Source organism: Engystomops pustulosus, chromosome 10, assembly GCF_040894005.1.
Source record: "Engystomops pustulosus chromosome 10, aEngPut4.maternal, whole genome shotgun sequence".
Lineage (NCBI taxonomy): Eukaryota > Metazoa > Chordata > Amphibia > Anura > Leptodactylidae > Engystomops > Engystomops pustulosus.
In genome coordinates this window covers 45,340,502-45,367,651 of record NC_092420.1, presented here as the reverse complement: position 1 = coordinate 45,367,651, position 27,150 = coordinate 45,340,502, and the positions used below count along the sequence as shown (strand labels likewise).

The following is a 27,150-nucleotide window of genomic DNA, read 5'->3' as shown; positions in this document are numbered from 1 at the left end:
GAGCTGGCACATAGATCAGCAGGATACACGGGAAAGGTTTCTCTTCAGGCAATGGCTTGAAGATCCAGCGGAGAATGATGGCAGCCACCGGATTAAATGCATTCCTGGAAAAGGCCAGCGCCAATCACCTGTGCGCTGGCCCTTGAAATCTTGAAGCACTGCCGCACACGCCCTAGTCCGGACGAGAGCGTGGAGAGGTAAATCCACGGGAGAGGGGCACGGGTGCACCTGCGTTCTGTGGTATGGATCACAGGGGTACCAGTGACAGTCTCCAGGTGCTGTCAAGGGGAATGTATTGGAAAATATGATTTAGACTAACCGATAATTATATTTCCATGAGTCCACCATGACGGCCATAATTTACCCAACTCTGTATTATTAATATTTATGATATCTGTTTTCTAATTATCTAATGACTCCTTATAATGGTAATTTAGAAAAAAATTGGCGAGACGCTGCAGAGGAGGGTTCTTTAAACATTTTGCAGCTTCCTGTCTCTACATAAGGTCAAGGTGCAACCTCCAGGTGCCATCATGGTGGATTCAGAATGGTGGTAACAGAATTACCATTCCAATTATATATTTGCTTCAATTGATTTTTTCAATCTTAGAATTGTCTGAAGCATATAGCCCAACTGGTCTAAAAACAATAAAACAATGTGGTACCTGCGCCACCGATAATTAAAATGTATACACTGTATCTACAAGTGTGCAGGATAACGCAGCATTGGTATCACTAGTACATATTGAGTGATAGATATAGTCAGGCATAAATGGTACTATAAATATCTTTATGTATGGTATATATTGGTACCTTTATTGCTACAGGTTCTTTTGTCTGGGTAGGTTCCAGGGAAAGAAATTCCGTTGCACTTGTGTTCAGGAGTCCATCAAGATGCTGTTTCTTATGAGTAATCCGCTCGATGTTTTAGCAAGAGGCTATACAGCGTTTGACTGCACGAGGAGTGGAGCTCCGGCCGGTAGCTACACACTCCGATCACAGTTCTGGTGGATTCCGTATGGTGACGTCACCAGGTTACGGTGGGTCCAGAGGAACAAAATTCCTCCGACGCTTTTCGAAGACTGATACTGTCTCCTTCGTCAGGGTGGATTGTCACTGTGCCGGCAGCATATTATATACTCTTGTCTAGTTACAGCCTTGGGACTACAGGTGAATATATATCAGCTTTTAATGTAAAATTGAAGAGTATTTGTCTCTTTTATTAATAAAAAATATGTATATAAATAACATTTAATTCTAAGTAAAAAGGGAACTTTTTTATTTATTTAAAAATATTCTTAAAAATGAGAAATTATATATGATATAGTCCGGTCCGTAATTATGGTACTCAATATTTACATAAACGCGAACAATTCTATTTCTTTATTGAGTCCACTTGGGACCAAAGTATTGAGCAGAAAAATCCATTTACTCTCCGATCGTGACATATCGAAGATATAATTTCCTCCTCTCCAACTTTTTAGGTACTTTTTCTATTGCGATGAATTCGGATTTTTCAAAATGTCCTTGGTGATATTTTTTATAGTGGTCCGATAGGGGGTGTTCTTCCACTTGTTTTTCAATATTACGTCGATGTTCATTGATGCGATCTTTCAGCATCCGTTTGTCCGGCCAATGTATAGTTTCTTGCACGGGCATATAATACAATATATAACCCCTTTCGAATAGCAAGTCAATTGGCTTTTGACTTGCACGGGCATATAATACAATATATAACCCCTTTCGAATGGCAAGTCAATTGGCTTTTGATGTTGGTCTAAAAACAACATCATATTGACATAAAGTTGCAATCTATCCTCTTGGCCCTCTGACAAACCCCTTCCAGAACTTTTTTTTTTCTTAAAGAGGTTTTCCCACGAACTAAAGTTGGGCCCTATCCACGGGATTGCACTCTGCTCCTGTGGATAGGGCCTAACTTTAGTTTGTGGGAAACCCCCTTAAAACTACATGCTAGTGGCTCCAGTGCCACTGCAAATAACAAGGGGTATAGAGGGCATCCTTGCCCTTTCCCCCTATTTCTTATTAGGGATGCCAATTTCTCCCTGGAAGAAAGCTGTTTGGCTCTCTTGAGTCTCCAACTGTTGATTATTACTACCTTCCGTGGGTTCAGCCAGAAATCTACTTTCAAGCATTTCCCTTTTTCTTATAATGACTAACTAAGCCCCTCAATACCCCTCATCCTGCACCCCCATCTAATTACCCAAAAAGATTTTAATATCCTGAATAACCCATGGTTACCCAATATTCTACCAACTACTTAATTACCAAAAGGACCAGTAATTGTTGTTTTTAGACCATCAAGGACCAGTAATTGTTGTTTTTAGACCATCAGCAAAAGGACTATTCGACTCGCACATACCGTACTTTCCGGACTATAAGGCGCACTTAAAAGCCTTGGATTTCCTTGGAAATCCAAAGTGCGCCTTATAGTCCGGTGCGCCCTATATGAGGGCAGCGGACCCTACTTACATAGGTCCCCGCTACCGGAGACAGCAGATCTCCAGCGGGAACTGCAGACCACGCGGCACGAGCAACTTCTGCCGCGTGGTCTGCAGTTCCCGCTGGAGATCTGCTGTCTCCGGTAGCGGGGACCTATGTAAGTATGCTATTCTCCACCTCCCCCTCACCTTCCCTGCTCACCTTCCCCGCGTTCCGCGTCTCTTCTCGGCGTCGGGTCTCCGCTCCGCCCCCGGACCTCCGCCACGCCCCGACCCTGCGCCTTATAGTCCGATGCGCCTTATATATGGAATTATTACATATATAAGGCGCATCGGACTGTTGCGCCTTATATTCCGTTGCGCCTAATGGCCCGGAAAATAAGGTAAATCAACAACTTGGTAATGACCGCACTATGCTAAACATGGTTAATAAATTACATCACATAGCAAACAGTAGAGCACCTACAGACCACCACAAAAGCGCTTAAAATAATTATGAGCAGTCAGACAACATTGCAGATGCTCAGGATTTACAAGGTTAGTCTGGTTAAGCTCCTGTCCATGCACTTAATTATAAAAAAAATAGCACATAGCCAGTGAATGAGCAGCTGTAAACCATCATCAAGGAGCTTTTAAAAACCAAACGGACACTTAGGGACAGTCACCAGTTTTGCAGTGTGTATTTCATATTAATAAAGTTAGTTAGTTTATGCTATGGCCTGTGCACTCACATAGCAAGCCGCTAAGCATCTGTACACCACCACAAAAAAGCTTACAACATACATTAAAAAAATGGACAAACAGATATCGATAACACTAAATGAATTACATCGCATAGCAAATAACTGAGCATCCACTGGCCGCCCCAAGGAAGCCTTCAAAGTGCAGATGGACAATTACGGACAGTCACAATTGGTGCTGTAAAAACACAGGGTTGATAAAATTATTCGGTTTATGTTCTTGCCTGTGAATTCAGTTTTTAGGTGTCATCACATAGCAAGCAGCAGAGCATCCGTAGACCACCACAGAAAAGTTTACAAAGTTCAAATGGACAGAGAAAAAAAAAAGTTCACAGATGACATTACATATACTTGGGGTTGATGGAGTTAGTCAGGTTTTAGTATAGAAAAGTCAGCATAGCATAGAAAGCAGTGAATGGTATGCAGCTCAAGATCTTGCCACCCCTATAATGGACTGGAACCCCAAAGAGATGACCATTTCGACTTGGCTTTAGTATGGTGCACCTTCCAAATGAACTTCAGTTGGATCAAGTACAAACTAGGTTGGCCAGGGTATAATTATCTATAGACACTTTTATAGCGGTAAATTTTTATATTTTTTTTTAATAAATTGCATTATTGGCACAGAAATAAAACTGCACAGCATCACAAAACAAGGAGTATTATCTGAAGTACTTTAGAGATAACCAGATGCATATTTATGCAATTATTTGTCATGTGTGATAACTTCTGCACAAAACATATACATAGAACAGTAACCAACCTGTTCAAGTGGTTTCAAGAGAGCAATAAAGTTTAAGAAAAAGTAGTAACAATGTTAGGCAACAAGGTAACCTGCCACCCTACATCTGGATATTAAGGAATATAGCGGGCAAACTTTGGAGAGCCACTACTTCCCACTTAACCCCTTAACACTCTGCGCCGTAGCTCTACGGCGCAGAGGTATAAGGGATGTATGAAGAGGGCTCACGGGCTGAGTACTCTTCATACAGAGGTGGGGGTCTTTGCATTTTGCACAAAACCCCCACCGCTAATAACCGCGGTCGGTGCTTGCACCGATCGCGGCTGTTAACCCTCTCAACGTCGCCGGCGGCGTTTAAAAGACGGCGGCACGTGGACGCCGCCATCTTTTTTCCGATCTCCACACCCCCGAACGTCATCGGGGGGCGGAGATCGGTTACCATGGTAGCCTCGGGTCTTCTTTTGACACGAGGCTACATGGCTTATGCAGGTTTGTTACAATGAGCCAGTGGCTCATTGTAATGTATGACCTGCAAAAATGCCATATATATCAATACTGTAGTATTGCAGTATATGGTAGGAGCAATCTGACCATCTAGGGTTAATGTACCCTAGATGGTCTAAAAAATATTGAAAAAAAAAAAAAAAAAAATATTAAGTTCAAATCACCCCCTTTTCCCTAGAACGGATATAAAACATAATAAACAGTAAAAATCACAAACATATTAGGTATCGCCGCGTCCCAAAATGCCCGATCTATCAAAATATAAAAACGGTTACGGACGGCGGTGACCTCCGAGGCGGGAAATGGCGCCCAAATGTCCGAAATGCGACTTTTACACCTTTTTACATAACATAAAAAATGATGAAAATGTCGCACAGACCTCAAAATGGTAGCAATGAAAACGTCGCCTCATTTCGCAAAAAATGACCCCTCACACATCTCCGTGCAACAAATTATGAAAAAGTTATTAGCGTCAGAAGATGGCAAATTTTTTTTTTTACTTTTTTGTACACATTCGTTTAATTTTTGAAAATGTATTAAAACACAATAAAACCTATATAAATTTGGTATCACCGCGATCGCACCGAACCAAAGAATAAAGTAGGCATGTTATTTGGAGCAAAGAGTGAAAGTCGTAAAAACTGAGCCCACGAGAACGTGACGCACGTGACGTTTTTTTTCAATTTTTCCACATTTGGATTTTTTTTCAGCTTCGCAGTACACGGCATGTTAAAATAAATAACATCACGGGAAAGTAAAATTTGTTACCCACAAAATAAGCCCTCACACAGGTCTGTACACGTAAAAATGAAAAAGTTATGGTTTTTTGAAGTTGGAGAGCGATAAATGAGCCGAAAAACCCTGTGTCCTTAAGGGGTTAATGACAGGCTGGTCTTGACCTCGGCACTACAGCTAGAGAGAGGGCACAGTGCACTTCCCATGGCACCCAGCCACCGATCCCCTAAAATGGAATTCATGCCTGGTCTATACTCCAGCAATGGCCACGTGTTGTCCAAACGAGCACCTCTACACTGTGTCACCCTGCACGCTTCCGACACCAGCGCGAGTAGCAAGGTGACGGGGCATCTAGCATTCGCACTGCTGAGAGCAGCTATTTCCCGCCGCTTTAAATTAATAAAGCTATGGCTCTCATTCTGATGCTACCGTGTCGGCATGCCGCACGCATCATGAAGAATGCCGAACCCAAGCATATATTGTTAAACTGCACCTAGAGATAACAAATTGTAAAGTGTTCCTGCAAACTGCCTTGTTTTATGGTTACACAGCTTCTGCAGGTGAAGTGTTACTCCTAGAACAATCCCTAAACTTCATTCAATGAGTTGAACACTATAAAATATTTTGCTTTGAGTCCTTTAGTCACTGGTTTATATTATAACGGTAAGTTTATAGAACCCATAAAAGCTAAACCTGTTACTCTTAATTCTAGAACGTCAAGAGGAGAAGCTGAAAAATAATAATCGTGATTTGTCTATGGTAAGTAACAGGTAGTAGTGGTATGTTTATGTAAGTAAGTTAGCAGTCGTTGCCACTATTTTGCATAGCTGTAGATTTACTTATATTTACCCTCCAGAACGGAGTTAAAGGGGTTGTCTAATTCGGGCCAGTTGTCATCAGTTATTTGCATCGGTTATTTTGAGCCAAAACCAGTAGTGGCAAAACACAAGTGTAAATCTTTACAGTGGTGAGGTATAATGGAAATTCTTGCATATGTTCTGTGTTTTCAACCTCGCCAGATTTTGACTTGCAAAAATGAATGCACATAACTGAAGAGCTAATGGAGATGTGAATTGATATACTCCACTTCAACATGATTAGTATGAGACTCTAATTAGGTCACCCATAATACCATGTTAAAGTTTGCTGGTAGCTGTGGGTCATGTAACCCCTGGGCCCCAAAACTCATATGATGTCATATGTCCTGCTTGCTTCTGGCGGATGTAGGAGGTTTTGTAGTCATTACTCTATGCACACCCTCTTTCATAACCACTCCCATGTCAGTGGTTGGAGGGGTGAGCAGATACAGCTTATAGCTACCTCTTATAAATCCATTATTTTTTATGTATTTCCCTGTACAGCTTATGAATGGTACAATATATCTGCTTCCCTGCAGGTCCGGATGAAGTCAATGTTTGCTATTGGTTTTTGCTTCACAGCTTTGATGGGCATGTTCAACTCAATGTAAGTTGTATAACTCATTGCTACATCTGTACACCTATATGTAGTGTACCTATCAGTGTCTACACTCACCGGCCACTTTATTAGGTACACTATGCTAGTAACGGGTTGGACCCCCTTTTGGCTTTAGAACTGCCTCAATTCTTCGTGACATAGATTAAACAAGGTGCTGGAAGCATTCCTCAGAGATTTTGGTCCATATTGACATGATGGCATCACACAGTTGCCGCAGATTTGTCGGCTGCACATCCATGATGCGAATCTCCCGTTCCACCACATCCCAAAGATGCTCTATTGGATTGAGGTCTGGTGACTGTGGAGGCCATTTGAGTACAGTGAACTCATTGTCATGTTCAAGAAACCAGTCTGAGATGATTCCAGCTTTATGACATGGCGCATTATCCTGCTGAAAGTAGCCATAGATTTTGGGTACATTGTGGTCATAAAGGGATGGACATGATCAGCAACAATACTCAGGTAGGCTGTGGCGTTGCAACGATGCTCAATTGGTACCAAGGGGCCCAAAGAGTGCAAAGAAAATATTCCCCACACCATGACACCACCACCACCAGCCTGAACCGTTGATACAAGGCAGGATGGATCCATGCTTTCATGTTGTTGACGCCAAATTCTGACCCTACCATCCAAATGTCGCAGCAGAAATCGAGACTTATCAGACCAGGCAACGTTTTTCCAATCTTCTACTGTCCATTTTCGATGAGCTTGTGCAAATTGTAGCCTCAGTTTCCTGTTCTTAGCTGAAAGGAGTGGCACTCGGTGTGGTCTTCTGCTGCTGTAGCCCATCTGCCTCAAAGTTCGACGTACTGTGCGTTCAGAGATGCTCTTCTGCCTACCTTGGTTGTAACGGGTGGCGATTTGAGTCACTGTTGTCTTTCTATCAGCTCGAACCAGTCTGCCCATTCTCCTCTAACCTCTGGCATCAACAATGCATTTCCGCCCACAGAACTGATGCTCATTGGATGTTTTTTCTTTTTTGGACCATTCTCTGTAAACCCTAGAGATGGTTGTGCGTGAAAATCCCAGTAGATCAGCAGTTTCTGAAATACTCAGACCAGCCCTTCTGGCACCAACAACCATGCCACGTTCAAAAGCACTCAAATCACCTTTCTTCCCCATACTGATGCTCGGTTTGAACTGCAGGATATTGCCTTGACCATGTCTACATGCCTAAATGCACTGAGTTGCCGCCATGTGATTGGCTGATTAGAAATTAAGTGTTAACGAGCAGTTGGACAGGTGTACCTAATAAAGTGGCCGGTGAGTGTATTGTTCACACATATGGCAACTGTTTATCTTTTGATGAATATGGGAGAGCAGGAAAGGATACTGATAAGTGGAAAGATTGTTTTATTACAGAATTCCCTAGTCACCTGTACTATTGTACTGTATGGAAAGTTAACCAAAATGATGTGATACATGACATTTACATCATCATTATTTTCTCTGGTTGATATTAGCTCTTGGTTTTCTTTTAAATGAGTTTATTTCAAGTATTTTCGGTATGTTTGTTACTTTACTTTGTAAGATATTGTACTTCTGCTGTTCATGGAGTTACTGAATAATCCATTTTACTATACCTTTTTTCAGTTTTGATGGTCGTGTTGTGGCAAAATTACCCTTTGTCCCACTCTCCTATATTCAAGGGCTGTCCCACAGGAACTTGTTGGGGGAGGACTATACTGACTGCTCATTTATTTTCCTGTATATTCTTTGCACTATGTCTATCCGGCAGGTGAGTAGGTTTATCATTTGAATGTTGACGTTCTCCTAAGCGCCAAGGCAGATAGCTATGAGTATGAGTAGTCCTGGAGGCACTGCCAGTATGATTGCTGCATTTCCCAGGCTGATTGCAGCTTGGCAATAGTAATTTATGATTCTGTGAGTACTGAAATGATATAGTCTAGGCAATGGAGCTATCACACAGTGTGTTTTGGCCACTTAAGACTTGGCCCTGGATTTCTTTGTATAAAATGTGTAACATTTAATGTCCGGCCGGTAGCTCCCTGTGCGCCCTTGTACTGAAACCGGCGCACGGAGAAGACGGGCCGCGGCGCGGGACATCGGCGGCGCCGGAGGAGGTAAGTCCATGTTTATTATGTTTAACTAGCCCTCCCCAGCCCGGCCATAAAAAAAATTTTAAACCCGGATAACCCGTTTAAAATATTTTGGTATACGCAGTAGAAGTCTATGGATCCCAGTCGCCGTGCGTTCATGGTCTAAGTCGGGTAGCTGTGCCACAAAATATACATCATGTCTCGTATTCAGGCAGAATTGCGGCACAGCTGCTCGTCTGCCTTTTGGAGGGAGGATGGGTGAGCACTCATTGACAAAATATTTCAAAAGTTTAAGCCAGCGATGTATAAAGTAGTCTGCCTAAAAAAAAAATAATTGTATTTTTATAGGATTGGGGAATCAAATTTGGAAGTGGGTGTGTAGGACAAAGCACTGAATAGCAAAGTTACAATGAACCAGGCAGGTAAATTTTTGATTAAATTACCACATTTGACAGCAGTCTGTCTAATATATATATATATATACATATATATATATATATATATATTATTCGTTCAATGACAAAAGATCCGGGTCAAGGTAAGCATATATGTGGCAATGAATAGCTGTCATGCAGGCAATTTGGGACACTAAACAATAAGGACCTATAGTTGTTTAGTGTCCCAAAGCCACCTGACTGTTACCTGTGAAACAGGGCTCCTACCCTCTTGCACATATGACTTATCTGTACTGGGCACTTGGGCTGCTTCTATTTGCTACAACAGTTCTGGCTCTCTCTGCAGTCTTCCCGGGCTGCAGGGGAGGAGGGAGTGGTGGGGAGGGCTCCAGTGATTAAAGGGGTTTTCCCACGAAAGAACATTCTCACATTTCTATCACCTAAATGATGTTAACTCAATAAAGATCATTTTAACCCTTTACATTAAAATTTTACTCAGTTTAATTGCTTTGTTAGCTTTTATCTTTCCTTCGGCTGCTCAGTGCAAAATCCCAGGGTGTGGGTGGGGATTCTCTATGCAGACACATTATGACCCATCTGGTTTTGTGGGGTGACAATGTGGTTAGATTATCGATGTACAAGGTTTATATACACTTCCATCTGGCTTCTGACATTGTACTAACACACTGACACATAGAAAGAGAGATGAGAGAGATCAGAGATGCATGAGATTACACAGAGTTTGACAGACTTTTACACTGTGAGCCTGCTACATCTCATAGATATGTGGCTGCCTCCCCTTTCCCCCGGATCACTTATCTCCTTGTAGTTTCTCTCTCCTCACGATCTTCTGGAAGGAAGAAACCAGTAAGTGTCTCTGAGCTCTTTGCAGGGGGTTAGACTACAGGCTGATAGCAGAGACGGACAGAAATCCAAGATGGTGACCCGACTCAAAGTCAAAAGTTACAGGGTTGTGTCTAGGGGCAACTGAAATAGTGTATATCAGGCCTGATAGACAGGTTGGAATTATGTCTTTGAAATGCTGCATTTTCTTTAAAAAGTGAATTAGAGATTGTGTTATTTTGTTATCCTAAGTACATATATGAAACTTGTTTTTGTGGGAATACTTCTTTAACCCCTTCCCGACATTTGACGTAATAGTACTGCATCGCGGGAGGTGCGTTCCCGCAAAATGCAGTACTATTACGTCAAGCTTCTGGCGCCGGCTCCTGAACGGAGCCGGCGCCAGAAGCTGCGGGTGTCGGCTATATATTATAGCTGACATCCGCCTCTAACACCCGCGATCGGAGATTTCTCCGATCGCGGGTGTTAACCCCTAACACGCCGCGGTCGCGCTGACCGCGGCGTGTCAGAGGCATTTAAATGTCTATATTACCTGAATCGGACCCCCCCGCGGCGCGTACCGGGGGGGTCCGCTGCTCAGATCGCAGCCCCGGGACTGCCGGTGCCCGGGGCTGCAAGATCTTGATCCGGAAGCCGGGTCCGTGCCTTCTGGCAGGACCCGGCTGTAAGACACTGGGCATGCGCAGCATGCTCAGTGTCTTACATTACACAGTGCAATACATCTGTATTGCACTGTGTAATCTGTAAAAAAGCTTGAACAAGTGATCAGAAGATCACTTGTTCAAGCTTAGATGTCATTACCTGTAAAAAAAGTAAAAATAAATAAATAAAGGTTTTTTACAGTAAAAATAAATAATAAAAGAAAGTGAAAGTCCCCCCAAACACCACATTTCCCTTTACACAAGTAATAAAGTATAAAAAACACTAAATCACGAAAAAACCCCACTTATTTGGTATCGCTGCGTCCGTAACAATCTGTACAATAAATCCTAATCATAATTGGACCCGCTCGGTGAACATGGTAAAAAAAAAAACCCAAAAACTTGCCAAAAATTAAAACTTTTTATCAAATTGCTTTACAAAAAATGTTCTAAAAAGTGATCCGAAAAAGTTACAAGCACCAAAATGATACCAATAAAAAGAGCAACTTGTCACGCAAAAAATAAGCTTACAACCAGCTCCGTAAACCAAAAAATACTATAATTATGCCGCTATAAAAATGGCAATACTAAAACAAATGCAATTTTTTCTATTCTAGTTTTCCTTCAATAAAATTGGAAAAATAAAAATAAAACTATATAAATGAGGTATCACCGTAATCGTAGTGATCCGTAGAATAAAGATAATATATTATTGTTATGCTACAGTGAACAACCCCCCAAAAAAATGCTAAAAATCCAAAACAAGAATTGATGATTTTATTTTCCTCCACACGTAAAAAGTTAATAAAATTGCTTCAATAAGCTAAAAACCCACTAAAATTAAGTTTTTTTTACAGTGCATCTCGTCTCGCAAAAAATAAGCCCTTATTTGTCTAAATTGCTTAAAAAATAAATAAAGATTGTATAGCCTATTCCCAACGAGCGTTGTTATAGAACGGTGCGGCGAGTAGTGACTTTACAACACCGGTCAGGGTAAGACGGCGGCTGTTCACTGATTGGGGTAAGACGGCAGCTGTTCCTGACAGCCATCCATCCTGCCCCATGGACCAGAAGGGTTACGTTCCCCCCACACAACCCCAGTTTATTATCGCTGCTATTGGCTCATCAATTCAGACGAGCCAATAGCAGCGAATTTACTTATGACGTCAGTAATACCGGTCACTATGTCTGTAGACACGGTGATCGGGGCAGGGTGGCGGCTGTTCCTGAAAGCCACCAATTGTGCCTTGCGGTCCAGAGGGGTTTTGTTGCCCCCCTCTGTCCATGTTTGCCGCTATTGGCTGGTCGATTTGGTCCAGCCAAAAGCAGCAATATTCGTCACAATGGGCATCGCTAAGGTGAATAAGAGCAACACTTGGCGATAATTTCCCTACTAAAACGAAGAAAAGCGCTGGCTGTGCACATTGTTCAGATGATGCTGTACAACTCTTACGAGCTGTTCCAATGTGCATGTCCTGCAGTATCATTTCTCCGTTTTCAAGAGAAAGATATTAGGAAACTAATATTGGGACAAGAAGGACGGGGCCCCAGTACCTCTGGTTTAGATGTTTCTGTGTTTTGCCAGGACAGCATTTTCCCGGTGAATTCTGCTGCTTCTAATGATAGGACTCAATAAAGAGTCTGTTCCAAAAGAGGAGTTAGGATGGACACTATATACTAAGGATGGACACTATATACTAAGGATGGACACTATATACTAAGGATGGACACTATATACTAAGGATGGACACTATATACTACTAAGAGACCTGCGACAACTCCAGAGTGACAAAAGTTTAGTTGGTCCCTTGATATATACTACCTCCTTATACACTAGACATTCACAATTCACGCCCAACCTATTGTGAATTAATTTCGGTAAAATGAATAATTGTAACAACTGTTATTTCCTGTTGCTCCCTACACCCCTCCATTATTTCATAAGGGGCGCCACATAACGGGCACTGAACTTTCCAGAAATAATTGAAATTTCCATCTTGGACTCCATTGCACATCATATTTGGAAACCACCTATATGTTCAAAATGCTCATTTCACCACGTGTATTACACTACACCACATATTACACCTTGCTAAATTCCCCAAGGGGTGTACATTCAACAATTAGGGTCACTTTTCGGGTTTTCCTCTGTTTTGGTACCACTACGGCTCTCCAAATGCATCCTGACACATGTGAAGGATTTCTTACAAATTTGGCCTCTAAAAGACAAACATCCCTCTTTTCCTCTACTGTGCGCCCATAAAGCATTTTATATGCACATGTGGGGTACTTCTACACTCGGGAGAAATAGTTTTACACCTTTTTGGGGTTATTTAATATATTATCCCTTGTGGCTTACAAAAATTAGAGGTAAAGTGACATTTATAGGAAAATTTTCACCTTTTTAATGATTAGGGCCTAATTGGATCATTCACCTGTAGGGGCAAATACATATATTACACATTGCAAAATTCTCTAAGGGGTGTGCATTCAAAGATTAGGGTCACTTTTCGGATTCTTATCTGTTTTATACCACTAGGGTTCTCCAAATGCATGTCAAACATTTCTGTCAAATCTGGCTTCTAAAAGGCAAACATTCCCCTTTCCTTTTACTGTGCGCCCATACAACATTTTATATACACATGTGGGGTACTTCTACACTTGAGAGAAATAGGTTTAGACATTTTGAGGGGTTATTACATTTTTTTATCCCTTGTGGCTATATAAAATTAGGAGTAAAATGACCTTTATAGGAAAATGTTCACCTTTTATCTATTTAAGTCCTAATTAAATCAAACACCTTTACGGACAAATACACATATTACACCTTGCTAAATTCTCTAAGGGGTGTGCTTTCCAAAATGGTGATACTTGTTGGGGTTCCGCTCTGTTTTGGTACCACTACGGCTCTCTAAATGCATGCTGACACATGTAAAGGATGTCTGTCAAATTTGGCTTCTAAAAGGCCAATGCCCCTCTTTCCCTTCTGAGCTTCACTGCGTACCCATACAACATTTTATTTGCATGTGTGGGGCAATTTTATACTCGGGAGAAATGCTAGTACACATTTTTTGGGGTTGTTTCATCTTTAATGCCTTATGGGATACAAAAATTAGCCATAAAAGTGACTTTTTTTGGAAAATGTTCACTTTTTTCCTTTTAGGGACCTTATTGAAGCAAACACCTGTAGGGGAAAATACACATATCACACCTTGCTGAATTCTCCAAAGGGTGCACTTTCCAAAATGGTGACACTTGTTGGGGTTCCCCTCTGTTTTGGTACCACTAGGGCTCTCCAAATGCATCCTGACACATGTAAAGGATGATTGTCAAATCTGGCTTCTAAAAGGCCAAAGCCCCTCTTTCCCTTCTGAGCCCTACTGTGCACCCATACAACACTTTATATGCAAAAGTGGTGCAGTTCTGTGCTTAGGAGAAATAGTTTTACACATTTATGGGGTTGTTTTATCTTTTATCCCTTGTGGCTTACAAAAATTTGGGGTAAAAGTGACTTTTTTGAGAAAATGTTCACCTTTTTTCACTTTTGGGGCCTAATTGAATCAAACACCTGTTGGGGAAAATACACAAATTACACGCTGCTAAACTCTCCAAGGGGTGTACTTTCCAAAATGGTGTCTCATGTTGGGGCTTTTCTCTGTTTTGGTACCATTATGGCTCTCCAAATGCATCCTGACACATGAAAACTTTTTCAGCCATATTTGCCCTGCAAAAACGAAACAACGCTCTTTCCCTTCCAGGTGCCCCCCTGTGCCCGTACAGCAGTGTACAGTGACAAAATGGGTATTGGCATACTCAGGAGGAATTGACCTAAACATTGTAAAATGCATTTTCCTTTTTAACCTATTGTGAAGGTGCAAATTTTAGTGTTCAATGAATCTATAGTGAGATAAAATTACATTTCTCTAATTTCACTTTCATTTATCTTTCACCCTCATGAAACGCTCAAAGGGTTAACAAAATTCCCAAAGGTTGTTTTGAATATTTTGAGGGGTGTAGTTTCTAAAATGGTGTCATTTGTGGGGGTTTTCTGTCATGTGGGCCTTATAAAGTCACTTCTAACTAAATTGACCCTCCAAAAGTAGGTTTTGATGATTTTTGTGAAAATCTGAAAAATTGCACCTAAAGTTATAAGCCTCCTAACATCCTAAATAAAGGAAAAGATGTTTGAAAAATGATGCCAAGTTAAAGCAGACATATGGAAAATGTTAGTTATCAAGTTATTTTAGTGATATGACCCACTTTCCAAAAAGTAGAAAATTTTGAATTTGGAAAACATTGTTTTTCTCAAAATTTTTGCCAAATTTCCATTTATTTCATAAAGAAATACTAAATATATTGATTACATTTCTCAACCAGCATGAAGTACAATGTGTCACGAAAAAACAATCTCAAAATCAACTGGATATGTTAAAGCGTTCCAAAGTTATAACCACTTAAATAGACACATGTCAGATTTTAAAAAATGGGCCGTGTCAGGAAGGTGAAAAGTGGCTTCAGCGTTAAGGGGTTAATATAGATTCGGCAGGGGACTGCCATGCAGTCTTTCACTGGTAGGAAGCACCACAAGTTGCAGCAGTCTTGTTGCGGGTATGGCTGTGAAGCAAGACAGAGCTCCTGCATCCTTACAATCGGAAGTGCTTTATGTGTTTTTAACCCATAACACAGTGGTGACTATTTTAAAATGCATTAAACTCCACATTATTTCATAGATAAACCCATCTGTTAATATTGGTATTTGGATTCTTCTCATTGTTTCTGATTTAGTAAGAAATACAAACTATACTTTGTTTTAAAACTTTCAACACTATTCTCTTTGCATTTTTAACTTTTTAGAACAACTTGTGAATCTGAGATTTGTCCAAGCCTGTTTACCGGACTACAACCTTTTGCTTTTATTTACATTATGCCCAGGTTTCTTTGAACACTTTACCCTGCAGTTAAGGACACTCCTGTGTCACAATGAAGTACGCAAATCCTGTGTCTGAGCTGGGACTTTTCCTGTCCATATTGTACAGGAATGTTAAAATCAGTTGTGGTCTACAATGTCTTCTCATCCTGTTATATTTAGACCTTGGCTATGTGTGCACCCCTTAGTGACCACCTATATGGCTCTTACTGTCGATCACTAAAGGGCCTTAAACTAGGCAGACTGGTTTCTCCGAACGACCGAGCCTAAGTGCTGCACGGGTCTCATGTGCAGGGAAGAGCAGTGACTCTCTAACAGTGCGTATCAAAATGACATCTCATCTGGACTGTTAACCCGTTAGATCCCACAGGCATTTATCATGGGATCTAACGTGTTAACAGTCCAGATCAGTCAGGATATCTACATATGTGGTTAGGGGGGCTCCCTCTCTCCTCCTACTGGCACTCTGGGATGCAGTCTGTTCCTTTGGACAGCCGGGGACCTAGTTAAGGTCCCCTGGTACGTTCTTGGCCTGTCAGCCTATGCAAGTGGTGGCGAACCTGCAACAGAGTTGGCACTCCGGAGCCTTTATTGTGCTCACCGGTCAATTTAAAAAATGCTGCATTATTCTAAAACAATTGAGATTGAGAAGTTGTGGACGCTCAGAGCAGGATTGGAAGTCCTCCTGATGGCCCCATGTTTCTTGCTGTATAGAAGGACCCTGGGGTGAAGCTCTAATTATAGTATGAATTTGTCTTTTTTTATGCCCTCCATCAACTTTATTGGTGACCTTGAAAGCTGTGGAAGAACAGGGAGCAATAATTTGCACTTAAACATCAAGACAAGAAGATTCGAATTACCTAGTAGAGACATATTTCTGTACATTGGAGCAAAACGCATAGTAGAATCGATCACACAACAAGAAGTACACTATGACCCCAAAATACAAACACTATTATCTGTCGCTTCAAAAGGGTTAAAACCAATTTACGATTTAATCTCTGAATGTACTACATTAAAAAAACACAACCTACAAAATGCGTATGAAGATCAAGACTGTGAAAAAGCAATAAGGACATCTCAAGTTGGGCTCAAATGCACATCACATATAGAAAACTTTCTTAACCCCTTAACGACCTGAACCTTTTTAGTTTTTTCACTTTCATTTTCCACTCACCACTGTTTTATTTTTCCACATAAAGAGCTCTGTATTCTGCGTAAAAAATTGCACTTCATAGTGACGGTATTTAATATTCCATGCCGTGTACTGGGAAGAAGAATAAAAATTCCAAATGCAGTGAAAATGGTGAAAAACGCATTTCTGACATTTTCTTGGATTTTACAGTTTTCACAGTGCGCCACTCTTTGGGTCGGTACGATTACGGGGATACCAAATTTGTATAGGTTTTATGTTTTCATACATTTACAAAAATTAATACATCCTGTACAAATTTTTGGGGGGAATTTTTGCCATCTTCTGGCACCAATAATAACTTTTTCATACTTCCGTGTATGGAGCTGTGGGTGGTGTCATTTCTTGCGACTTTTGATGGCGTTTTCATTGCTATAATTTTTAGGACTGTACAACCTTTTGATAACTTTTTATAGAATTTTTTATATCTTTCAAAATGGCAAAAAAAGTTCCATTTTCGACATTGGGCGCTATTTTCCGTTATGTGGTTAAACGCTGTGAAAAACCGTTATTATATTTTGATCGGACATTTTCGGACGCTGCTATGCCTAATGTGTTTATGATTTTTAGTGTTTATTTATATTTAAATCCGTTCTAGGGAAAGGGGCTGATTTTGAATTTTTAGTTTTTTTTTTATAATTTTAAACTTTTTTTTTTTTTTTTTTTTAAACTTTTACTATTTTTCAGACTTTCTAGGGTACTTTAACCCTAGGTTGTCTAATCAATCCTAACATATACTGCCATACTACATAAATCTAAAGAGCCCTTTGAGAGCCAAAAGACCCGGCTGTTTTCAGTGAGACGAGCCAATTGAGCCAGATCACTCAAAAGAGCAGTAATTCCCATCACTAATTCTACCCCCAACCCTGGTTGGCTGCTGCTAGCCAAGCCCTAGCCAATCAGTGTTGGGTCAGACTATACGGTAGACTATTTGATGTTAAGTTGAAACGAATTTACAGTGGATGTTAGAAGTGATGATGTTCTTGCAATAGATGTAACTGAACAGCTCATACAGCGTTTGAATCTAAAGAAGCCTTTCATGTCTTAGCCATGTACCCATAAGTGATAGCCCCTACAGTCAAGCCAAAAAAGAGGCAATCTTTAGACATAAATTATATAGTTTAAAAGGTCATTGAAGATTTTATCACCCCTCAATAATTCCCAATGTTTGTGAATACATTTATATTCAATTTTTTTTTTTTGTAACTGGTATTAAATGGTAAAATTATTTTAGCACCTACTTCCTGATTCTTTGTTGTACTTGATAAAGACCTCTCGTTATTACATTCCGAAAACATCTGTTTGTTTTAATGTTTTTTTGCTTTTTCATATGCTTTGTTTAAAACATCACTGTCATTCTTTTCTGTAAATTGTATGCTAAGTGCTTGTGATTGTTCCTCAAATCTGTCTGTATTGGTACAAGCCTTCTGTATTGTCCATATGGGACATTTTGGAGCCAGGGTGGGAGGTGAAAACTCAGTATAGCTATTTCTATCTGTTGGTTTTTTTGAATGTACTACATACTAACTTTTTCTTGGACAAACCTCTAAACATAAATCCAAATTTTTTTTTTTTCTCATTAATATAAGCAGTGAATTTCAAATTAAAGTCATTATAGTGACGTCCATACAGCCAAAAGTCAACGACGTCATCTATGTACCTCCACTATAGGATTAGATCTGCTCCAAGTCTGCCCAAGATGGTGAGATCTTCCAAATGAGCCATAAATAGATTGGCGTAACTCGGCACAAATCCCGTACCCATGGCAGTACCTGATGATTGACAGTAGAAGTTGTCCTCAAAATTGAAAAAAAAAAAATTAGGGGTTAGTATAAAATGAATACTATCTAACAGAAATTACTATCTTCAGAAAATACTATCTTCACTTAGCAGAGTTTTAGCTTTTTCTAGATGGTAGCAATCTGCCCCAATGCCTTGTTGGTGTTTAATACAGGTGTATAGAGATCTACAGTTCTACATATTGTGATAAATTAGAGGTGAGGGAACTATGGGGTGACCAGGTGGTCGAGAAGGTTTTTTATGAATTTTTGGAATACAATTTTAAAAAACTGATAAACTATAATGAACCCCAAGAATGATTTTTTTTTTCCTGAGGGCTTACTTTATTGTCCTGTTGTAGTTTGTGCATTAGGCCCAATTCTTTTTTCCTAGGATTTTTCTTTTGATGGCTTATAGACCTCTTCCTAATGTCTTTTTCTCCTGTTTCCTTACTGATATCTTTTCTCAGGAAAAAAAATGGACTTCGGTTTTAGTATTGAATGTGTATATTGAGTTGTTACTGTTGGCGATTGTTTTTTTAAAAAAAAAATATTAAAAAGATGTCTGAGTCATCACACGGAAAATCTTAGTAAAAAAGATTTTTACCTAATGCACAAACTACAAGTCCCCGACAAAGGCGGGGGCATAGTTATTTTAAATACAATAGATTACTATAAAGAATGTAACAATCAATTGCAAGACACCACGTATGGAAAATTAAGGAATGACCCCACTTCTGGTTATGCAACTGAACTGTCAAATTTATTGGAAAAAGTTAATAATGTGTAGATGGCTTCTTACAACCATATGTTAAAACCACGTCTAGCCACATTAGGGATACAACTCATTCATATTTTGGGACACTTAAACGTTAGTTCTCTATAGACCTGTATTAATCACCAACAAGGCATTCAGGAAGTTTGCTACCATTTAGAAAAAGCTAAAACCCTTCCATGTGAACAAATACAATTTTATACTTGCCCATAATTTTTTAAATTTTGAGGACAACTTCCTCAAACATCAGGTACCGCCATGGGTACTAGATTTGTGCCGAGTTAAGCTAATCTATGGCTCATTGTGAAAATATCACCATCTTGGGCAGACTCGGCACGGAGGTACAAAGATGGCGTCGTTCTCATTTGGCGGGAGCGAGAGCCCTAATTAAATAGTAATAGGTTGTTTTTAATTTGTCCACAGAATATCCAGAAGATGCTAGGACTTGCCCCCTCTAGAGCTGCTACCAAGCAAGCGGGAGGATTTTTGGGACCTCCTCCACAAGCTGGAAAGTTCTCTTAGTGGAACTGGAAGATATTAATAGAAATCGGGGAGCGTGGTGACTTTTGAAAATATCATCCGTTTAAATTTTTTTCCCCGAGAAATGTGTGCACACCGATTTATCATCATATGATTATGTGGGAGTATAGAAAGTCTGTATAAAAACGTTACAAAAGTACAATCCAGAATAGAACATTTTACGCAATGATGGTATATTTCCTGTATTAAGTGATCAGTTTAAGATTTAGAATTAGGTTTCATCAGACCACACATTAGGTATCCAGTTCATGGGAAACTGTAGCGATTATGCTTTTTTTTTTTTTTGCAAACTTTTTGTATGTATGTGAAGTCTACAATTTCTGAATAACGTTTCAAGCTGGAGAAGAACAAGCTAACTTATACAGTTTTATATGAATTAGATTTGATTAAACGTAACTTATTGACATCTATGCATGGCTCTAGTATTTGTTGTTACTCGTACTCAAAGCCATTATGTTATGAGGATTAAGGCCTGCTTTTATGGACCTGTTATGTAGTTAAAATCATTGTTTTATATTATTTGAGATACAGTATGCAGAAAAATAGCTGCTTACTACGACATCACAGGGCAGAGAATGGTCCCTCTGGCCTAACCTCTCTACTAGTACAGGCAGTCCCTGTTATATGTACCAGATAGGTTCTTAACATTTGTTCTTAAAACGGTTGTCCACTTTCAGCAAATAACTGATAATGTTTGTGTATTGAAAAGTTATACAACTTTTCAATATACAGGCAGTCCCCTACTTAAGAACACCTGACTTACATACGACCCCTAGTTACAAACGGACCTCTGGATGTTGGCAATTTACTGTACTTTATCCTTAGGCTACTATAAACTGCTATAACAGTTATCACAGGTGTCTACAATAAAGCTTTATTGTTAATCCTGGTTCTTATGACAATCCAACATTTTTAAAATCCAATTGTCACAGAGGCCCAAAAAAATTTGGCTGGGGGTTACAATGATAAAGTATACAGTTCCGACTTACATACAAATTCAACTTAAGAACAATCCTACAGACCCTATCTTGTATGTAACCAGGGGACTGCCTGTACTTTCTAAGTATTAAATCCTAAGTTTAAATCCTAAGTTTTCCAGATCTCTGCTTGCTGTCTTGCTATAGGTTCTATGTTTACTTCCAGTGGATAGAAATCTGTCCATGGTCTGTGATGGACAGGCACGAGCCATAAGTATCGCTCTGCTCTGATTACTCTCTATGACAACAGCTTGTGCACCTGCATGTTCATCACAGACCATGGATAGATTTCTATTCACTGGAAATTAACATATGTGCTTTCTGTTCTGTTATAGAAAGCTTCTATCTAGTAAACTGTAAGTTGATACAGAAAGTATATTAGAATATTGTATAACTTTTCATTACACAAACAATATCAATTGTTTTCTTACAGTGGACAACCCCTTTTAAAGCGTAACTGTAAAGTTGCTGGACAAAAATAAGTTTAAGCACACTGGAGAGAGCATTTGACAAATACTATACCTGTATCATGCTGCTGGCTTATTCCTCGGCCTAGATACATCTGGTTATATCAATCATTCTTTTCTGTAAAATGCTCTCAGCTTTTCCTGAAGGGGTGGTGACATCCGCTATAGGCAGCGAAGCCAGAATTATTGCTGGCACCACCTTATCAGCTCAGCCTATCAGGACACAGAATCACTGCTGCAGCTTGTGTACAGAGATCAAGTGCATAACAAGGCAGGGAAGACACAGAAGCTGACCACACAGATCACTGCAGCTCTGCATCATAGTAAGAAGTGATCAATCATACAGGAATCTACTACACCACAAAGCAAAAGATGCATTCAAGCATTTTCCAACTAGGAATAAGATGAACATATGTTACACACACACCTACACATACACACCTACACACACACACCTACACACACACACCTACACACACACACACACCTACACACACACACACACACCTACACACACACACACCTACACACACACACACCTACACACACACACACCTACACACACACCTACACACACACCTACACACACACACACACACACCTACACAAACCTCCCTCCAGGAGACCAAATCCCTAAAAGACTCTTTTTTTTCTGCCTTTATGCTCCATGGTAGGTGCCTATTATGTGCAGTTCACCCCTTTCTACACACACCTACACACACACACCTACACATACCCCTACACACACCCCTACACACACCCCTACACACACCCCTACACACACCCCTACACACACCCCTACACACACACCTACACACACACCTACACACACACCTACACACACACACACCCCTACACACACCTACACAAACCTCCCTCCAGGAGACCAAATCCCTAAAAGACTCTTTTTTTCTGCCTTTATGCTCCATGGTAGGTGCCTATTATGTGCAGTTCACCCCTTTCTTGTGCAGAGTTCTGCTCAAAGAGGCTGTTTAAAATGACAGAAGCCCTTGGCAGCTGCCATCTTGGCTCCTATCATTGTGCCATATGTTTGGATGCATCAATCAATATCTATTACAGCTGGAAACGTCTCAAACTCTTCTGATTGTCATACTGCTTTGACTGTAACAGAGGGCAGGAACCTGCGAAGTGCATCTTTACTATACAATGCAATACTGTTGTAATGGAAAATATTGCATAAGTAAACAGAACCCTTAGGCTATATTCATAAACTTATTCTCGTCGATAGAGAAGCGAACGGGTTACAGCAGTGACGGAGAAGAGGAGTACCGTAAGTTGTTTTTTACCCCAGCACTGTGATGGCACCAACCAGAGAGTGGGATCTGCCTCCAGCAAGAGGTAGGTACCTGATTAAATCTCTAGAGTTCATCAAGATTTACAACCTAAAACTTCTAGTTGCCACTTTTGTGTGGATCGATGGTCCATACAGTTCTGATACCTGATCTTGGCTGTGGGGCCAGGCCGGGGGGATCTTCTCCTGGAAAGACGATGGGTGCAGGTTGCTCAGCGCTTCACTCTAGAGGTGCGTGAGTGCAGTGAGTTTGCTGCAGGATATCCTGAGGCGTGTGTATGCGCTGTGGCTGACCATGCGACCGGAAGTGATGAGCGATTCATCCAGAATACCAAAAATAACGAAGGTTCGCAGTCCAAGTAGAACAGGAAATTTATCATTTTCAATACAGAGCACTCCTATTCGGTATAGCTATAGCACAAAAGTGTTTATAAAAATTATTTCAGAAATGGCAGCTTTCATAAGAAAAGACTGGGCCTATTTGTACCTTCCCTGGACGACTTCCTTCTACTGGGTCCCTGAGTAAAGAGCAAAGTTTTCAGAGTCTGCTAGATTCTAGATTACCTTGGTTGGCTTATAAATTCTATAGAAATCTTGCATTGCAATTTGTACATAGCCAGATTAAAATACTCTCCCCAGACCTCACTCAGGATAGCAATGTCCTTGCTAGGCTGTCTGGTAGCGACCATTCCAGGGTTCCAAGGGCACAATATCATTTAAGAACGCTACAAAACTTTTTGCTTCTGTCCTGGGACAGACAACCAGCCTTCCTAGACAACATGACATAAATCTCTTTGGTAGTTTTGAAGTCCCTAGACTGGTGGTTAGTGTCTCAAAATTTAAAAGCATGTCTCCAGTGGGTCATAAGTCAAGAAAAGGTAATTTCTACAGACCGTCCCAGTGGCTGGGGGGGGGGGGGGAGGGGGCTCACGTGGCAGACCAAATGTTCCAGGGCTCTTGGGATTCTCAGGAGGCCGCACTATCATCCAACGGGAAAGAATTATTGGCTGACATGTTAAGGGCTGAGCAGCATAATATGTCAACCCTGGTTAAACTCAGGCTGTGTGGGCAGCCTAAAAGAGGACATTTTGTTGATGCGCCATGATATATATAAAGAGGCAGAGAGAACCACTGCGGTGGAAGTGAGAGTGCAAGAAGTGGAGGTCGTGTTGACCCCTTCGGGCCTAAGCCGATGATTTGGAGCACAGGCTACGCCGGAATAACTTATGAATAGTTGGCATGCCGGAAAAGGTGGAGGGACAGAAAATGGATGATTACTTCGAGAAATGGCTCCTGGATGTCTTCTGGTGAGATAATCTCACCCCTCTGTTCGCGGTGGAGAGGGAGCACCGGGTGCCTACCAGGCAGGGACCGCCGGGAAGACCGCCACGGCAAGTTCTGGTCAAGTTGCTAAACTACAAAGACCGGGATCGTATTCTTAGGATGGCTCAACACCGCAATGATATAACCGTTAATTGAGTGAGAGTGGCCTGCTTTCAGGACTTTTCGGCAGGGATTCAGAAGAAGCAAATGCAATTCCTGGATATCAAGTGCCGGCTGAGAGCACGGGAGGTGCCTTATTCCATGTTGTACCCTGCAAAGTCTAAGAGTGGTAGCTTTTGGAACCACACAGTTCTTTGACACACAGAGAGCAGCTTTGCAGTGGGTGGATGCCAATGAAGGGCATCTGAGAAGACCAGCAGAGGACCAGGCGAGAGAATAGAGAATCCTTGATCTGGCCTACTAAATATTGCAGGGCTTTTTCTTGTGACTTGTGTTTTTGTGAGGGGACCATTGGTGTCTTGGGACCAGAAGTCAGGTCATATTTAGATTATCCTGATAGCGGAGGGTGGAATATAAAACCTTTTGTAAGGTGGGAATTGCATACACTGGAGGGTAATTCAATACGGGAGGGATTGGGAATTACACTGTCTACTAATGTTATTACATGTACGGTGTGCTAGCAATTGTTCGCCCTGACCCTGTTGGAAAAGGGATTAAAGTGTTCATTCTTCAGAGTGGAGGGCAGTGGTCCGGGGTAATGCTAGATTAGGGGGTTATATGCTGTACCTTACATATGTAAACCTGCATAAAAATGGGGGGGGGGGGAGGCTGGAGCGTCTGGATGGTAATGACTGGCAAATTTTACCGGTTTGTCCTGGAATGTATGATCAGAGGAAAGCTACATTTGATTATGTTAAAGAACACTCAGCGGAGTTGGTGGGGCTTCAGGAGACTCGCCTTTCAAAGGACACTGTACACTTAGTCAATAGGGGCGGTTTTACTTGGGGATATCATGCTTTTCAACAAAGGGTTGCCTTTTACATGCTACTCTACATTCACAGATCGGGAGGGCAGATATACATGGCCAGATATATAGATGAGAGTGTGTGTTAGTGGTGGTATATATTCTCACTCCATATTCTAGTGCCGTCCCTCTTAGGAACTTGATGGAGAAATGGGCGAAGCTGGGGGATGTACCCGTGATAGTGATGGGAGATTTTAATATGGTGGTCCGTGAGGGAAAGGATAGACTAGCCCTGGGGGGGGGGGGGGGCTGATAGGAGGTTTTAATGACTTGTGGCGGGAACGTTATGAGAATGAGCAACATTATTCATGTTTGTTTTCGTATGGTTCCCCTATCCAGGATCGCTAAGTTTCTGGTGTCTGACTCCGTAATACCAGTGGTGCTGTATATTCATTATTTACCAAGGATGTTATCAGACCATGCCCCCATCCAAGGTGAAATGTGGAGGGGAATTTGTGAGGTGCAAGGGGGGTTGGAGGATGAATGCCTTTTGGCTGATTAATTGCATGTCTGTTAAAAAACGGGTGAAGGAGTATTTAGCTTTTAATTCGGTAACAAGAATAGTACTCTGGGATGCGATGAAGATTTTCTTGCAAGGGGCACTGGCCAGGGAAATAAAGTTCTAGACAGCTAGGGCAGGAGTTCCAGGCAAAAGTGGTGGAAACGGAGGACAGTTATATTAGGTATGGGACAGTGGAGTCGCAGGAAGTATAGGTAGCGGCTCAACAGCTGTATACCGAACATTTGTTAGAACAGGCTGATAAATGACGCATGTTTTTATGAAAGAGCAGTATAATGTGGAAGGGGTAGGTAGACTGGTAGGCTGCTGGCAAAAATGGCGCAGGCCCAGAAGGAAAATTCTTGTGTACGGGCTGAAGGACATGGGCGGTAACCTACTCTCTGACACCAAAGAGGGTTCTGGAGACGTAGGTACCTTCTATAGGCAGTTGTATGCAACACTGGTGGACCATACTGCAGCCCAGTTAGGGAAATTCCTGAGGGGAATTAATATGCTGGTAATGGAGGAAAATCACCCTGAATGAGCTAGAAGCCGCAGTGGGAAGTATGGCAAGCGACAAAGTCCAGGGGATGGACTGTCTCCCGACAAAGGAATTTGGGGATATTTTACTGCTATAGTGGTGGGAGACTCTGAAGGAAAGCTTTGATGGGCGTGGTCTACCAGCCTCATGCTAAGAGGCCTTGATAGTGGTGCTTTTAAATGCAGGGATGCACAGATTCCCAGCTCCTATATGCCGGTGTCACTGTTAGCATTGGACGTAAAAATCCTAGCTAAGGTCTTGGCTAATAGATTGGATTTTGTTGTAAGATCAGTCAGGATTTATGCCGACTAAATCTACAGCGATTAATCTGAGAAGGCTTGTTTTTTAAAATCTGCAAGCGGAAACAGAGGAGCGGGAGGAGTCTGCAATAGTCTCTTTAGATGCCGCTAAAGCCTTTGACAGTATAGAGTGGGGCTATACAAAGTTGGGAGTTGGACCGAACTTTATTAGATGGGTTTGCTTACTTTATCAAGCACCAGTACTGTGTGTATGTGGAAATGGAGCCATTTCGGAACAGTTCTTAATACAGCGGGGTACGCGGCCAGGGTGCCCTTTATCACTCTTATTGTTTACACTAGCCATGGAGCCATTGGCTTGTTGGATCAGGCAGCATGAAAACATTCAGGGTTTCTGATACTGTGGAGGGGAGTAGAAAGTAGCATTGTACGCAGACAACGTCTTGCTTTTTCTCTCCAAGGATCACCAGTCACTGCCAACAGTGATGGAAGACATTGCGAGATGTGGGGATTACTCCGGACTACATATTGGGCGAAATCTGCCATACTGCCAATGGCTCAGAACCATCGGCTACAGAATGGGAGGTGGGACATTCCAGTGGTGGAAGAGTTTAAGTACCTGGAAATCCTTATTACTATGAGGGTATGACATTTTATCGATCTAAACATGGTTAATTTATTATCGAATCTGCACTCTAGAATCAGAGTTTGGAAGAAACTCCCTCTATCTCCTCTGGGGCGTGCAAATATTATCAAAATGTTAATGCCGCAATTACTTTATGTATTGCAGAATTCCCCAGTGTTGATACCGAAGTATTGGTTCCAGAGAATCCACGAGCAATTTAGAGATTTAATTTGGAAACAAGTGGGTTCCTTGAATCAAAGTAACAAAACTGCAGCTGCCCAAGTTTAAAGGGGGACTAGCGGTGCCGGATACATGGGCACATATTTTGGCAGCTCG

General features: G+C 41.3%; 1 protein-coding gene across 3 annotated transcripts in view; it reads left to right on the top strand.

Annotated features, from left to right (window-relative positions):
- Positions 1-27,150, top strand: part of TMCO1 (transmembrane and coiled-coil domains 1) — a 79,326-nt gene that overhangs the window by 12,330 nt on the left and 39,846 nt on the right. The window contains exons 4-7 of one of the 3 annotated variants that reach the window (XM_072128731.1): positions 5,893-5,939; positions 6,577-6,644; positions 8,250-8,394; positions 19,712-20,238. In XM_072128731.1, the coding sequence (XP_071984832.1) occupies positions 5,893-5,939; positions 6,577-6,644; positions 8,250-8,394; positions 19,712-19,810 (359 nt within the window). In that variant the 3' untranslated portion in view covers positions 19,811-20,238. Of the gene's footprint in view, positions 1-5,892; positions 5,940-6,576; positions 6,645-8,249; positions 8,395-9,064; positions 9,131-19,711; positions 20,239-27,150 lie in introns of those variants that run through there. The other 2 variants (XM_072128733.1, XM_072128732.1) reach the window with 2 other exon arrangements.